Genomic DNA, 12,453 nt, shown 5'->3' on the forward strand with positions numbered 1-12,453 from the left:
CAACCTTAGGAGAGAATGATCTGACCATGACAAGGGCTCAACCACTATCTCCCCTATTGTCAGATCACTCTGCCACTGGCCAGAGACAAAAACTAGATCCAGTGTGTGTCCGCCCGTGTGAGTGGGGGTCTGAATTAACTGGGACAAGTCCAAGGCCGTCATGGAAGCCAAGAACTCCTGAGCTGCCGCCGACGTCTCGATCTTGGGCGTTAGTCCCCAGATTGCAGCTCGGGCATGCTGTCAAATCGCCGTCTTCCCTGGAGGTAGCCGCCGTCTCGCCTATGGTCTCATTGGCCGACGGAAGCTAAGTGATTTTTACCAACAGACTTATTTATATTAAACAGTCTTGTTTATATTCCTATCCTGGTGTTCATTTTTCTTTCAATTTTGCTAACATGCTCATACCCAGGATTCACATTTTTAGTGTTATAAAAGACAATATATATATATATATTCAAGAAGATAATCGAACACCAGGATAAATACAAACAAAACTGTTTTAATACACTTAGCTTTCGTCAGCTAACTGCCAACATCGTCAGAGTAAAATGCCGGTGTTTTGGGAACTTGCTTATAAAGCCAGCTGTTTTTGCACTCTGCTCATGGAGCAAGTTACCGGTCTGCCCGCCCCAATTGGCCGTATTGTTTCTAGTTGTGCCACATCAGTCCGTGTGTTCTTAAACTCAGGGATCATTTCCTCCCTTATGGTTGCTCTCCTTGTCTGCCTGGTTCATGTCCGAGTGCCTGTTGCTGTGAGTTGGCCTTTAACGCCTCCTGTCCTATGGCCATCCCTCTTTTTGGCTGTGCCCTGGCTCCCCCTGCCTTAGTTCTTGCACAGGATGCACTGGAGATTCCTTCCTTTCGGCAGTTGTAATTTTTTGTCGCATGGGCCAGCCATTCCGATCCTGCATGGCCAGCGCTCGTTGCCTTTGTCGCAAGTTATTATGTTGTTCCTCTACTCCCTTAATATGGATGTTTAGCGAGAGCTAAACCGAGAGCGACCATACATTCAATTTTGCGGGGGCTGAGGTTAGGGTTAGGACTTCACGAAAGGTGGCCGCCTATTGAAAGAGGCTTGGCTATTGGATGAACATTCAATCAACCGGCACATAGAGCTGCTGCCGGCCTATCAAACATTGAGAAGGCACAAACAGCTACGCGGGGCGGCAAAGTGAGCGAACTGCTTACCACCTCCGCACCGCAGGAATGGAAATTCTGAAAATTCAGGACATTTACTCATGGAAAGGCAAGAGGGCACAGTGAGTAGAGAAAGGGGGACATTAACACACCCCTCTGCAGGATCGAGAGAAGGACTTTGGACCAGCACGATCAAGACGGGACGCGCGACGGGAGGATTGCTACCGGACATGACCACACGGCAATCTGACGAGAATGCCGGATGAGACACCAGGGGGAAGATCTGGCAACAACACGGCAGGAGGAGTGCAGCTGGCGGTCAGGACAGGCAGGGGGAGGGAGAATGTCAAAATTGAAACGAGCACCAGCTAATACAGCACAATTAGGAATAGGACGGCCAACCGTGGGAGGGCAGAGGGCGGGTGGACCGCTCACGCGCTCCATGGCTAGATCGCTAAACATCCATCTAGCTATATAAGCAGGTTTCTCTAACCACAGATTACACTCTGACGATGTCAACAGAGGATTTTCGAAAGCTAAGTTGTAGTTATTAAAAAGATTTTTCTATCCCGGAGTTCAGTGGCTCTATTGTATTTTAATAGATGACCTATTGTATGGAATAAATATAAACTCAGGTTTTGCCCCAAAATGCCTTTGTGGCTTTCAGCACAAGAAGCATTTTATAGACCAGATATTATAAGTAAACATAAATGGATCACCTATCAAGATGTACTAAAATAAGTGCAATTGAAGCCAGATACTTTTCTTTTGGGACTAATGGACAAGCAACTAGAAAAAAGTTGTGGAATTCTATTTTTATATGCAACTGCAGCGAGATTATTCCATGCTCCAAATTAGAAAGGCTCGATTTTATCCACTGCAGAGGAAGGTTGATGGAGGGGATGGAAATTGCAGAGAACCAAGCTCAGCTGGCCTGCCTGGTTACAGAGAAAGCAACACCTATGCTTATGGTTGACCTGAAACCCCCTGTCCCCCATAGACTTTTTGCGTGAAACAGAAAAAAGGCACTTATGATTTGTGGTTTTAAAAATTAGAACTATGATTTTTTGTAATCATAGGGTAAGAGGTTTTTTTAATTATATGCATAATTGCTGCAAAGGAAATTGAAAATTTCTGTATCTTTTTGATCCTTCTTTCCTTCCTTCCTTTTTTCACCCACTGCTCTTTATTAGTTTGTATTAATTTTTATGTGTTTTGTAAAACTTTAATAAAAATGTATTTAAAAAACGAGATAGGGCAAAGAAGCAGGCCTTGAGGAACAAACCACAGAGAAGGGTATCTGCAGTAGATGGTCAAAAAAGGCAATCTGAGCAAAGCTTCACACAAAAGAATGTGGCTGCCATCTTGACTTTTTTGACCACCCATTGCAGATATCCCTGACCCCCAGGAGAAGAGAAGTGGCAGCCTGGCTCACTCCCTGGAAGCAGCGGGCACCTTTCCATGGATTGCCTCTCCCTCCATGGCTGCAGAGGCACCCGGTGCTCAAGGAACCGAGGGGGGCCTGGGGAGGGGGAAGACAGGCTGCCTGGAGGAGACCCTCCCCAGAGAGGGGCCTGGAGGGGGCTGGATGATTTGCTCAAGCAGCAGGCAGAGAAGTGCGCAAGCAAAGCCTTACCTGGGGCAATGAAGTTGGCCACCGAAGGGGGGACCCCAAAGCCATTCACTATGTGGGGGGAGCTGAAGTCATCCATCTCATTGTTGAAGATGATGCCATTCACAGGGGAACGGAGGTCGGAGCCGAAGCTACAGAGGCAGGCAAGAGAAAGAGGATCCATATGTGAACCCAGCAGCTTCACTTTGCACCCAGCTTTCCTGACAGCCGTTCCTGGAAATGCCAAAGCTCCAAGGCCACAGGGGTCCTGTTGCCCCTGCACGGAGCCCGGGCATCACCAGCCCTCTTCCCAGAAGGAGCTACCGGAGGCTTCTCCACACAGACTTAGCAATGCAAGGCCAGTGCTGAAGCCAGACTGACCAGCAGGCAAAGGCCAGGGAACACAGGTATTTGCCTATTTTTGGGCTTGTCTAGAGGGAGAAGGAAGGCAGAGGAGGGGCTGGGGCAGTGCCAGGACATATCTGGGGAAGAAGCATGTCGTGCACCGCAGCCAATTCAGGAGGAGAGTCAGGGAAGAGATTGTGGGGAGCAATGGCAGATAGCACAATGGAAGTGGGGCTGTGCAGAGTTGGGAGTGATAGCTGCTTAGTCGATAAGGGAGTGGCAAGCAGCTCTGGTTGGGGGCTCTTGGGAAAAACCAGACACGACTAGCTCTCACTAACAAAACAAAACAACAGAACAACACTCCGGCTTGTGCTTATGTGCGTGCATGCATGCGCGCACAAACACACATACAGACCCACAAACCCAAATGCCATCCATAAAGATCAACGCTCAGATCAAGACTTGGGTGGGCAAGTGTCCAGGCGCTATGGGGCCGGTTCCCTTGGCTTCTCTCCAGCCTCTGCGAGCCACTCCCCCTTCTCAGCTTTGGGAGCCTGGGGCTTGTGGGGGAAGGGTCCTCTCAGAGCACCTCAGCCTGCACCTGGGGAGGGCAGCCTCTGGGCCTGACTGAGCCCTTCTCCAGCAGCCACTCCAGCCTGGAATCTCACTAGTGATTGATGGTACTGGTGGCCGAGACCGCGCTGCCATCCTCAGCTACGACTGAGACATGGGATGTCCCAGCATGCTCTGGAGTGTAGTAATCTGGTTCATAATAGTTGATGTTATGGGTAGTGTTGGTGATTTTGCCCCGCAAACTGTCGGCAAAGGACTCTGATGTCATGTTTCTCATCACCTAGACAGAAGAATGGAAGAGTTATCCTATAGGAAAAGACAAGCGATAATTCGCAGGCCAATGATCTTCCTTGTGTTTTTCCTGAGCAACTAATGTGATGGCCAGCTTGTCTCTCAGTTCAGCCCCCCCCCCAACAAAATGCAGCTGAGTCACTTGGCTCTGTTCAGCCAGGAGCAATGGGGAAGGGGTGTAGGAAAGAGGCAAAGGAGCAGAGCAGGGCACGGAGTTACCTCTGTGAGGTTGACATATGCAGGGTCTCCAAGTAAACTCCTCTTGGCGTAGGCAAAGCGGAAAGCCTCCAAGATGCGGTGGTACGTCAAGCCCTTCTCTTCTGGAGTCAGAATGCTGTTCTTAGAGAACTGGAAGCCTGCCATGAGAATCGAGCACAAACATCAGGCATGTCAGGGACCATCAGGCACCAAGGCCGGAGGTTAGATTGAACAAGCGCTGCTGCTGGTAGTTCAAACTTGGATGAAGACAATAAGTTGGAAATGATGGCTGTGGCAAGGATTATCTGAAGCAAACCTGTCCAAGAAAGATGGGTGGGGAGGGGGAGGTTGAAGAGGAGTGTTGCTGTAGTCATTGGGGAAACCTAGGGAAATGCTGGAAAGACCATATTAGTGACTTGGGGTTTTCCTGGACTCACAATTCCTGCTGTAACACCAAATTGGAGCCACAGTTGGGAGCTGTCTTCATTCAGCTCGGACAGGACGTGAAAAGCACCAACAGTGAATGCAAAGGTGAGGTCTCTGACCTGAAAAGGCACAGGTAGAAATGAATAACATTTGGGAAATGCAGTGCTGCTTTGTGTAGCCCAAGCAGAACAGATTCTTCCTGCCCTACATTCACTAAGGAAGGCATGAATGTCTACTATACCTTCTTTGATTTAGAAAACATACACAATATATGTGAATTATGGGACACCTTATCTGACTAGGGAGGTTGGTGGCTGTAGGGGATAAGCGGAATGTGACAAGGGGGAAGCCTGTGGAATGAAAGGAAATGCCAGAGGTTCAGCCAGAGTGGCACACAGTTCTTCTTGGAGCGGGGATGAAAACACAAGGAATAATACGGGTGTGAAAGAACTTGGGGGGGGCAAGATGTGGGGGGAGGTGAAGGCAAATAGATGTGCCACAGAAAAGAAGGTGTCAGTAGGTCAAACATCAGAGGGGCCTGGATGGAAGCAAGACCAGCAGGAGACCACAGTCCCAGGCTCTGCTGAATAGAAGCCATACCTTGCAAAAGATTTCTGAAGGCATCCAAGGAAGAGCCTGGGGGGCAAGATTGTTGGAATTGAGCGGACCCCCCCTGGAATTGGAACATTTCTCACATGGGGGTCTGGGAGGTTTCAAGAGGTTCATGGGGTAGAAACCTCTTGAAGTACCAATTCCATTTGGACCATTTCTCCCTGATTGGAGAGCAAAAAATGATGCAACGCCTTGCAGGTAAACCTCCCAAGCAGAAGTGCAAAAAATGCCAAATAATTTGGTCTATGTCAGTGATGGCGAACCTTTTAGAGACAGAGTGCCCAAACTGCAACCCAAAACCACTTATGTATCGCCGGGTGCTGGGTGGGCGTGGCCCGCTGGGTGGGCATGGCTACAATGGTCATGGCAGATGGGTTGGCGTGGCCAGCTTGATGTTGCTCCTGGGGAGGGATGCCTGTGGGGGCCGGGAAAGGTTGGGGAGATCCAGGGGGTCTTTGGTGGGTGGAGGGGTGGGCAGGAGGCTCGTCCTGCGGGGTGAGGTGAGACAAGGCGAGGCAGGGCGGGGGTGCCATTGTCGCAGGGCAAGGCGAGGCAGGGGCCGGGGCGGCTGCTGCCTGACACCATTGGCCCCCGCACACAGAGACCAGCGAGTGCATGGGTGCTGGGATGTATCTGGCTATGTGGGACCTCGGCGAGTTAGTGGGCGGCTGGTTGAAGAGGACAGTTGCCATCTCCGGGGCATGGCGCACGTGCCCACAGAGAGGGCTCTGAGTGCCACCTCTGGCACGCGTGCCATAGGTTCGCCACCACTGGTCTATGTGATTTGCTTCTTTTCTGTTTCTGCCTTTGGAGGAGAGTAGTTTGAAAAACCATTAAGGCCATCTAAAGTTATAATAAAAATGCGATTAAAACTAACATCTGCAAAATCAAGGTAAAACCATTAAAGGGAATAAGAAAAGTAACGAGGCTGGCAGTGAAAATGCCCTCAAAAGGGTACAGATGAGGAAGGACACCTTGCCTGGCAGAAACAGAAACACCAATGAAGTGGGAGGCAAAGCTGCCAGACGTATCCACTGTCTCCCCATTTCTCATGGCGCAAAAAGTCCCCACCACGGGGGGGGGGGGAGGACATTTCTGACGGCAGCCAAAAAAAGCCCAACAGCACAGTCCCCTACCTAACCCTCCTCCCTAAACTGTCCTGCATTTCAGACCTCGGGGTCCTTGTCCTTAGCCCCCCACCCACCTGCCCCAGGAGGAGCTGGGAGAGTCAAGCCACCTTAGCAGAACTTCTGAGAGACTGAAGCCCCTCTTGGCTCCCTCTGGATGGCACTTTGGCTGCCCAGATGAAAGAGGAAACAGCACAAGCTGACTAACGGGCACCCACCAGGGAGAGAAGGTGGACAGAGAGCTATCTGGCAGGCCATCCAGTTGAGGGACACCCTAAAAACTGTGCAAAACAGTTCAGCCAAAGAAAACTGCCTGTCCCTGGATCAGAAGAGGCCCCCTTTAGCCCATTGGGGTAGAATGGAGGGACCTCTGGGCTGAAACCAACTCAACGGGGTGCCACTGCTTGGGGTGATCCTGCTGCAGCATTTTTCATAGCTCACAGTCCCGTCCTGTTTCTCTCCCCCCCCCCTTACTCTGTTGAAACTGAGTTGACATTCCAGTTCTGGGGCAATTTTGCAATCCTCATGAAAAGCGGAAGAAGAAATCCTGTATAAAATTTTATCATGTGCTGAGATGGACAGGCTTACAATGGCTAGGAAAGACAAGACAGAACTGGAATATTTCGAAATCTGGGACAAATTTTATCGCTGGTATGAATCAAGGAGAACTGCTTGGATCTTAAGCTAACAATAGGATTGAAACATACATATAACTGTACATATAATTGTATATATAATTGTATTGTGTAGAAGAATGAGGCTTATATAGAGGTTAAGGATGATGTATTAAGTTTTTGTATCACGAGAAACAAACTGTTAGGAATATTTACTCTGGAATGCCACGTATGTCCATTTTTGTTTTAATTGTATTATAAATAAAAAACTTTTTATATACATATATAAAAAAAGCGAATGTCCCAATGAAGGAGGAGTCCTTACCTTTCAGGATGTTGAGAATCAGGGCCAGCACAGGACCACTTAGAGGCGCACTGGGCACATACATGCTGAATTGGCCAAGTTGCACTTTTAAAGGGTTTTCTTCCAGGGTTGGTCGGTAATCCCTCAAGTCCTCCATGGTAAGGATCCCGCCTGGAACAGAAGGAAGGGGATCCTGACAACTGGACATGTGGAGATGACGCACACACACCCCAGCTCTGGCTCCCCCACTGCCAGGAGCTCCGTCTTGCTCCCGGAGGAAGGTCACTCACATGGCGCCCAGATAATGGGAGAAGCGTTGGGCATCCTCTCCCAATATTTAACAATAAAAGCACATCTTCTAAGCTTTATCGGCTCTTAACTTTGGTTAATTTTAATTCTGTTTTGATTTGTATTGTTTTAACTTATATCTTGTATTTTTAATGCTCTGTTTTGCAGATGAGTCAGAAAGTGCGGTGGAGCACTTTCTGAGGGCTGCAGAGGGGCTCATGCCAGCCCTCACCTCCCACAGAGAGGGAAAGAGTTTGCAAATCCACCCTGGGAGACACACATTTTCTAAAACTCCCTGGAACGCTTCTGACCTTCAGTCATTTGGTTCTAGTTATCAGGCTACTGAGGTCAAATATCAGCTTTCTAAGCTACTAAGATGTGTTTCAAGGTTTTGATGGCTCCACGAACAGTCCGGCTTCTCCAAGGAGGATAGCTTACCTGGGGTCTGAGCTAGAGGGGCAGCGGGCACTGCCCCCTCCCTGCCCCTGTCAGAAAGCTACTGCTACAATTCAGACGTCCTGACTTCTCAGCTGAGTTCCTCTCTCCAAAGTGAGTTTGTGCTCCAGGCCAGGAGCCTTCCTTTCAAATTTTCAGCCAGTTTCTGAATAGCATTTCTTAATTTCATCTATAGGAATGTGAAGTGGGTCTCTGAATGCCATCTCAAGACTCTCTTGCCATCACCAATTCTTGGAAGCCAAAGCTAAAGGGGCACCCCAAAGGGACTGCCCAGAAGCATTGATGGCAGTACCAACAGCTAATGAAAGAGCAGGTTGTCATGGTTCCGACAGACAGAGACAAATAAAGCAGAACTCCAAGGCCTGCAAATTTCTCAAAGAACATGTTTATTAGTTACACAGTATCGGCACTTCAAAAATGAAACCAAGTCTGAAGACATACGTAACAATTCCCCAATACAAAGTTAAGAAATCTCACCCCTAAGGCTATGCAAGCAACTACGTTCCCCAATACATCTTCTTGGCAGGCTTTTCACGAAACGCCCAGCCTACAGTCTCCGGAGCAGCCGATGACCTTGGTTCCCACCGGATAAAAGTTTATTTAGACTAGCAAAGCACCTGGCAACCCCTCTCCCTCCTTTCTAGGTGTCAACCGAAAATGAATATGGAAAATGGCTATAGCCATGCTCATTTCTAAAGTTGACCCAGGTGTTATGATGACCCAGAAGGTGGTTGAAGGCCAGTTAGAAGACCAAGGATGTCCATAGACAGAGTCCATTTCCCCTCTTGAGCTGAAGAAGGCTGGAGGAAGGGCTGCCTTCCTCTTCCCCACGCAGAAGTGGAACAAAATATAGTGACTAGGAGGATGAGAAATAGGTCCCGTCTTCTAGAACGACCCCTGCATGAAGCTAGGGACAGGTACCGTGTTTCCCCGAAAGTAAGACACTGTCTTACTTTCTTTTGGGCTCTGAAGTAAGCACAGGGCTTTACTTTCGGGGAGGGCTTACTTTTGCTGGTACCAACACCAGTAGGCCACGAGTGCGTGGGGGTGGGGCGGGGCCTGGGCAGACACCTGCCGAAGCCACACAGGGTAAGGTTGCCGTGCCTGCCCCCACCCAGATGCCCTCGCCTCCCCCAAGTGTTTTTTTTTACTAACCTGCCTTTCAGCTGCATTCTGTTTCTCCGTTCCCTTCTCACCCTTTGCCGCGTGTTTGTGGGACAAAAAAAAGTTCAGTCAGACTTCTTGCGAGATCTCAAGACGTTAGAAAGTCTGACTGAACTTCTTTTTTTGTCCCACAAACACACGGCAAAGGGTGAGAAGGGAACAGAGAAACGGAATGCAGCTGAAAGGCAGGTTAGTAAAAAAACACTTGTCAGCCCTCCTAGCCAAACCAGACAGGAAGCCCAACCTGATGAGCTAAAGCTCCTTTACTGTAAGGCTGCATTAACAAAATCTTGCAAGTCTGAAGACAGAAGCCTCCCTCGGCCACAAAAGGACTCGATCCATTAGTGCAGATCCATTTCTAAGTTCCTTCCTCTGTCCGTTTAGCCACTAGGGACTCCGGCCTCTCTTGCCTGGTTGCTTCCTAGGCAGCTTCTCCTCCCCTCGTCCCCCAAGGTCACCCACACAGTCCGTTACAGTTCTGTGGCAAGGCCACCTTTGCAGAGTGCCTCCCCCCCTCGAGATAGGCTATGGGGAAGTGTTCTCAGCTGGCTTTGAAACACCATCAGCTCTTTTGGAGCAAATATTCTCATTTATTATAATTTGCCATGGAACAAATTTTGCTAAGTGGCTAGCAGAAAAAGCCCCCCCCCCCCAGAAAGAGGGTGCTTGGTATGTGTATGCAGACCTTCCAGCAGGGCAGACCCTGCCCTGGACCGGGTGCTGAGTGCAGGGATGCAACCCCCCCCCTCTCAGAACCAGGACGGGACACAGCAGCGCAGGACCAGCTGTTTTGCTGAACCAGAATGGAGGAGCAGGAAACCAGCCCCCTCCTGGCTGCCTGAACTGCTTGGGCTGTGGAAATGCTCCCCAGGGAGACAGCGACCACCAAGCCCCTGCTTTGCAGGTAGTTTGTGCTGCTCACCTGCGTCTTGGACCTCGGCCACCATCTGCTGTGCCAGGCTGCCGGTGTAGAAGGCGTCTGCACCCTGCTTGGCGATGGTCTCGTAGGTGCTGGCCAGTTTGGGCAGGCGGAGGAGCTGCTTCTCCTGCAGCACCTTCCCGCTTTTGCAGAAGACCTCACTGAGGACAAAGGCGTTATTGGAGAGGGAGCCGCAAGCTCTGCCGGAGTTTCTCGAAGAGGCGTCAACTTCATCCCCCAGAATTCCCCAGCCAGAATGGCAACCGAACAGGACAAGCACAGAGTTCAATGGATAGTTAGGACTACAGAAAAAACAATTGCTACCAGCCTGCCTCCCACTGAGGACCGGTATGCTGCACGGGCCAGAAAGAGGGCTGTGAAAGGGAATGGAACAACTCGCCACAGCCAACTTGCCATGGGACAACTCACTGCGAAACAATTTAACAATTCTATTTAATTGTTTAAAATAAATAAAAAAATATTTTAATTTTTGTCGATTATATTTCATTCTGTCCCTTCTTTTACACCCTTTCTTTAATGATTCTATTCCATCATTTCTTTGTGATTAGTGTAACTTTTGTCCAGCAATGAGTTGGCCAAGGCGAGTTGGTGAATTGTCATAGACCCCTGTGAACATATCTACAGACCCCTCACATTCTGGACATGAACTGTTTCAACTTCTCTCCTCTGGATGCCGCAATAGGGCATTGCATGCCAAAACAATTAGACACAAAGATAGTTTTTCTTCTGTCCCATCACTCTGCTGAACACTTAATTCCCACAGCACCGTCTTAGGCCTAAAGATATTTTACCCATGCAGTAGGGCTGTATTGATACTATGCTTCTTATCTTCCCATCTTTCTCATCTTCCTTCTCCTATTGATGTCTATGATTTATCACTCGTTGTTGTGTATTATGATTAATGATTGTAATTATGATCTATGATAAATGACCTATCATTTGTTGTTTGTATATATACTGAGAGCTTATGCACTGGAGACAAATTCCTTGTGTGCCCAATCACACTTGATCAATAAAAAACTATTCTATTCTATTCTATTCTATTCTATTCTATTCTATTCTATTCTATTCTATTCTATTCTCTATCTTTCTGTTATTCTATATTCTATTCTGTTCTGTTCCTTTCACTATACAACACAGGCCCTGCCCTGGTGCATGTCTGCTTAAAATCTGGTACCTGCTGGGCTACATAAACCACTTGGTGGGCTCTCCTCTCCTGCTCCTAGGAGCATTGGAGGTCCCTAAACTGGTGTGCCCCACTCAGTTAGGTTACCCTGGATAGAGAGACCTTTTAAAGCTTTTTTTCTGTTCAGAAAAAAGATGCTTGAGGGTAAACCACAAAGTGAGCGCAACCCCCCCCCCTTTTAAGATGAGTTCATTTTATATTTTTCCCAAAGCATGTCCTGTCTCAGGGTGGGTTTTGCGTGAAAACAAAATTCAAGGAAAACAAAGTCATGACTCAGTCATATCAGGTGTCCTGCTGCCCCTCGTTCTCACCCTAACATTTAGCAGGAACCTGCTTACGAAGCACATATAATTAGCTCAATCTCAGCCTCTCTCTTTCCTGCACCTCTTGCCTGTTGATTTCTAATTATCTTGCTCCATAACAGGCAGAATTAATCAGTGAACAAACATGGGTGTCTCCACGTCTTTGAATTCCAGCCACACATGGAACCGTGACAGTCTCTCCTGCCACGTATCCTCTTCTCGGTCACCCACGTTCCAAGGGCCTCTCGTTAGCCTCCCTCACCCCAATTAGCCAAGCTGAGCTGCTGACTGGGAAACCTTCCTGGCTGGAGTCGAGATAAGGAGGCCGCCTCACCCTTCTGCGCTTCAAGGAATCCGAGGAAAGGGATGCTGTTGAGGAGACCCCGAACATGGCCCCCTCCGTGAACCTGGAACATCCAGTCTATTTCAGTACTTTTTAATGCTACTTTCATATTTATGCACCAAACCCTAAGATGCCCTAAGATTCCCTATACAGGGAACTGACTGGTCACCTTAACCTGCCTGGACAAAGAGGAAGGTTTGACCTGCTGATAAAAGGCTGTGGGGCCAACACTAGGGGTGATTCTATGGGGAGTGCTGCAGGAGATTTTCCCCAAATTGCACAATGGTCTTGAAAGGGCCTTCCCTTCAGATTTTGGATTCCAAGCTAAAAAGAGATAGTCCTTTAACAAGATCTTGACCATCAGTCGCCATGGTTGAGAAGCCTTCCTTCCTTCCTTCCCAGCTAGTCCCCGAGTCGACCTAGGTAGCCACCCCCCCTGCAACCCCTCTGTTGAGAAGAGGACACATCTCCCCCCCACCTCACCCCCAGCAGGGCAGGGCCTGCCTTGAGCTGAGGGGCTCCCCAGCCGCCTACC

At 48.9% G+C, this 12,453-nt stretch overlaps 1 protein-coding gene across 1 annotated transcript in view; it reads right to left on the bottom strand.

The window, feature by feature from the left end:
• GGT1 (gamma-glutamyltransferase 1) overlaps positions 1-12,453 on the bottom strand; it is a 28,770-nt gene that overhangs the window by 11,171 nt on the left and 5,146 nt on the right. Inside the window, exons 6-10 of the mRNA XM_015818618.1 lie at positions 10,070-10,227; positions 7,261-7,410; positions 4,178-4,314; positions 3,763-3,947; positions 2,774-2,901 (exon numbers count right to left, since the gene is read on the bottom strand). Coding sequence (XP_015674104.1) covers positions 2,774-2,901; positions 3,763-3,947; positions 4,178-4,314; positions 7,261-7,410; positions 10,070-10,227 — 758 coding nt within the window. The remainder of the gene's footprint in view (positions 1-2,773; positions 2,902-3,762; positions 3,948-4,177; positions 4,315-7,260; positions 7,411-10,069; positions 10,228-12,453) is intronic.

Source organism: Protobothrops mucrosquamatus, unplaced genomic scaffold (genome assembly GCF_001527695.2).
Source record: "Protobothrops mucrosquamatus isolate PMUCROS unplaced genomic scaffold, P.Mucros_1.0 scaffold769, whole genome shotgun sequence".
Classification (NCBI taxonomy): Eukaryota; Metazoa; Chordata; class Lepidosauria; order Squamata; family Viperidae; genus Protobothrops; species Protobothrops mucrosquamatus.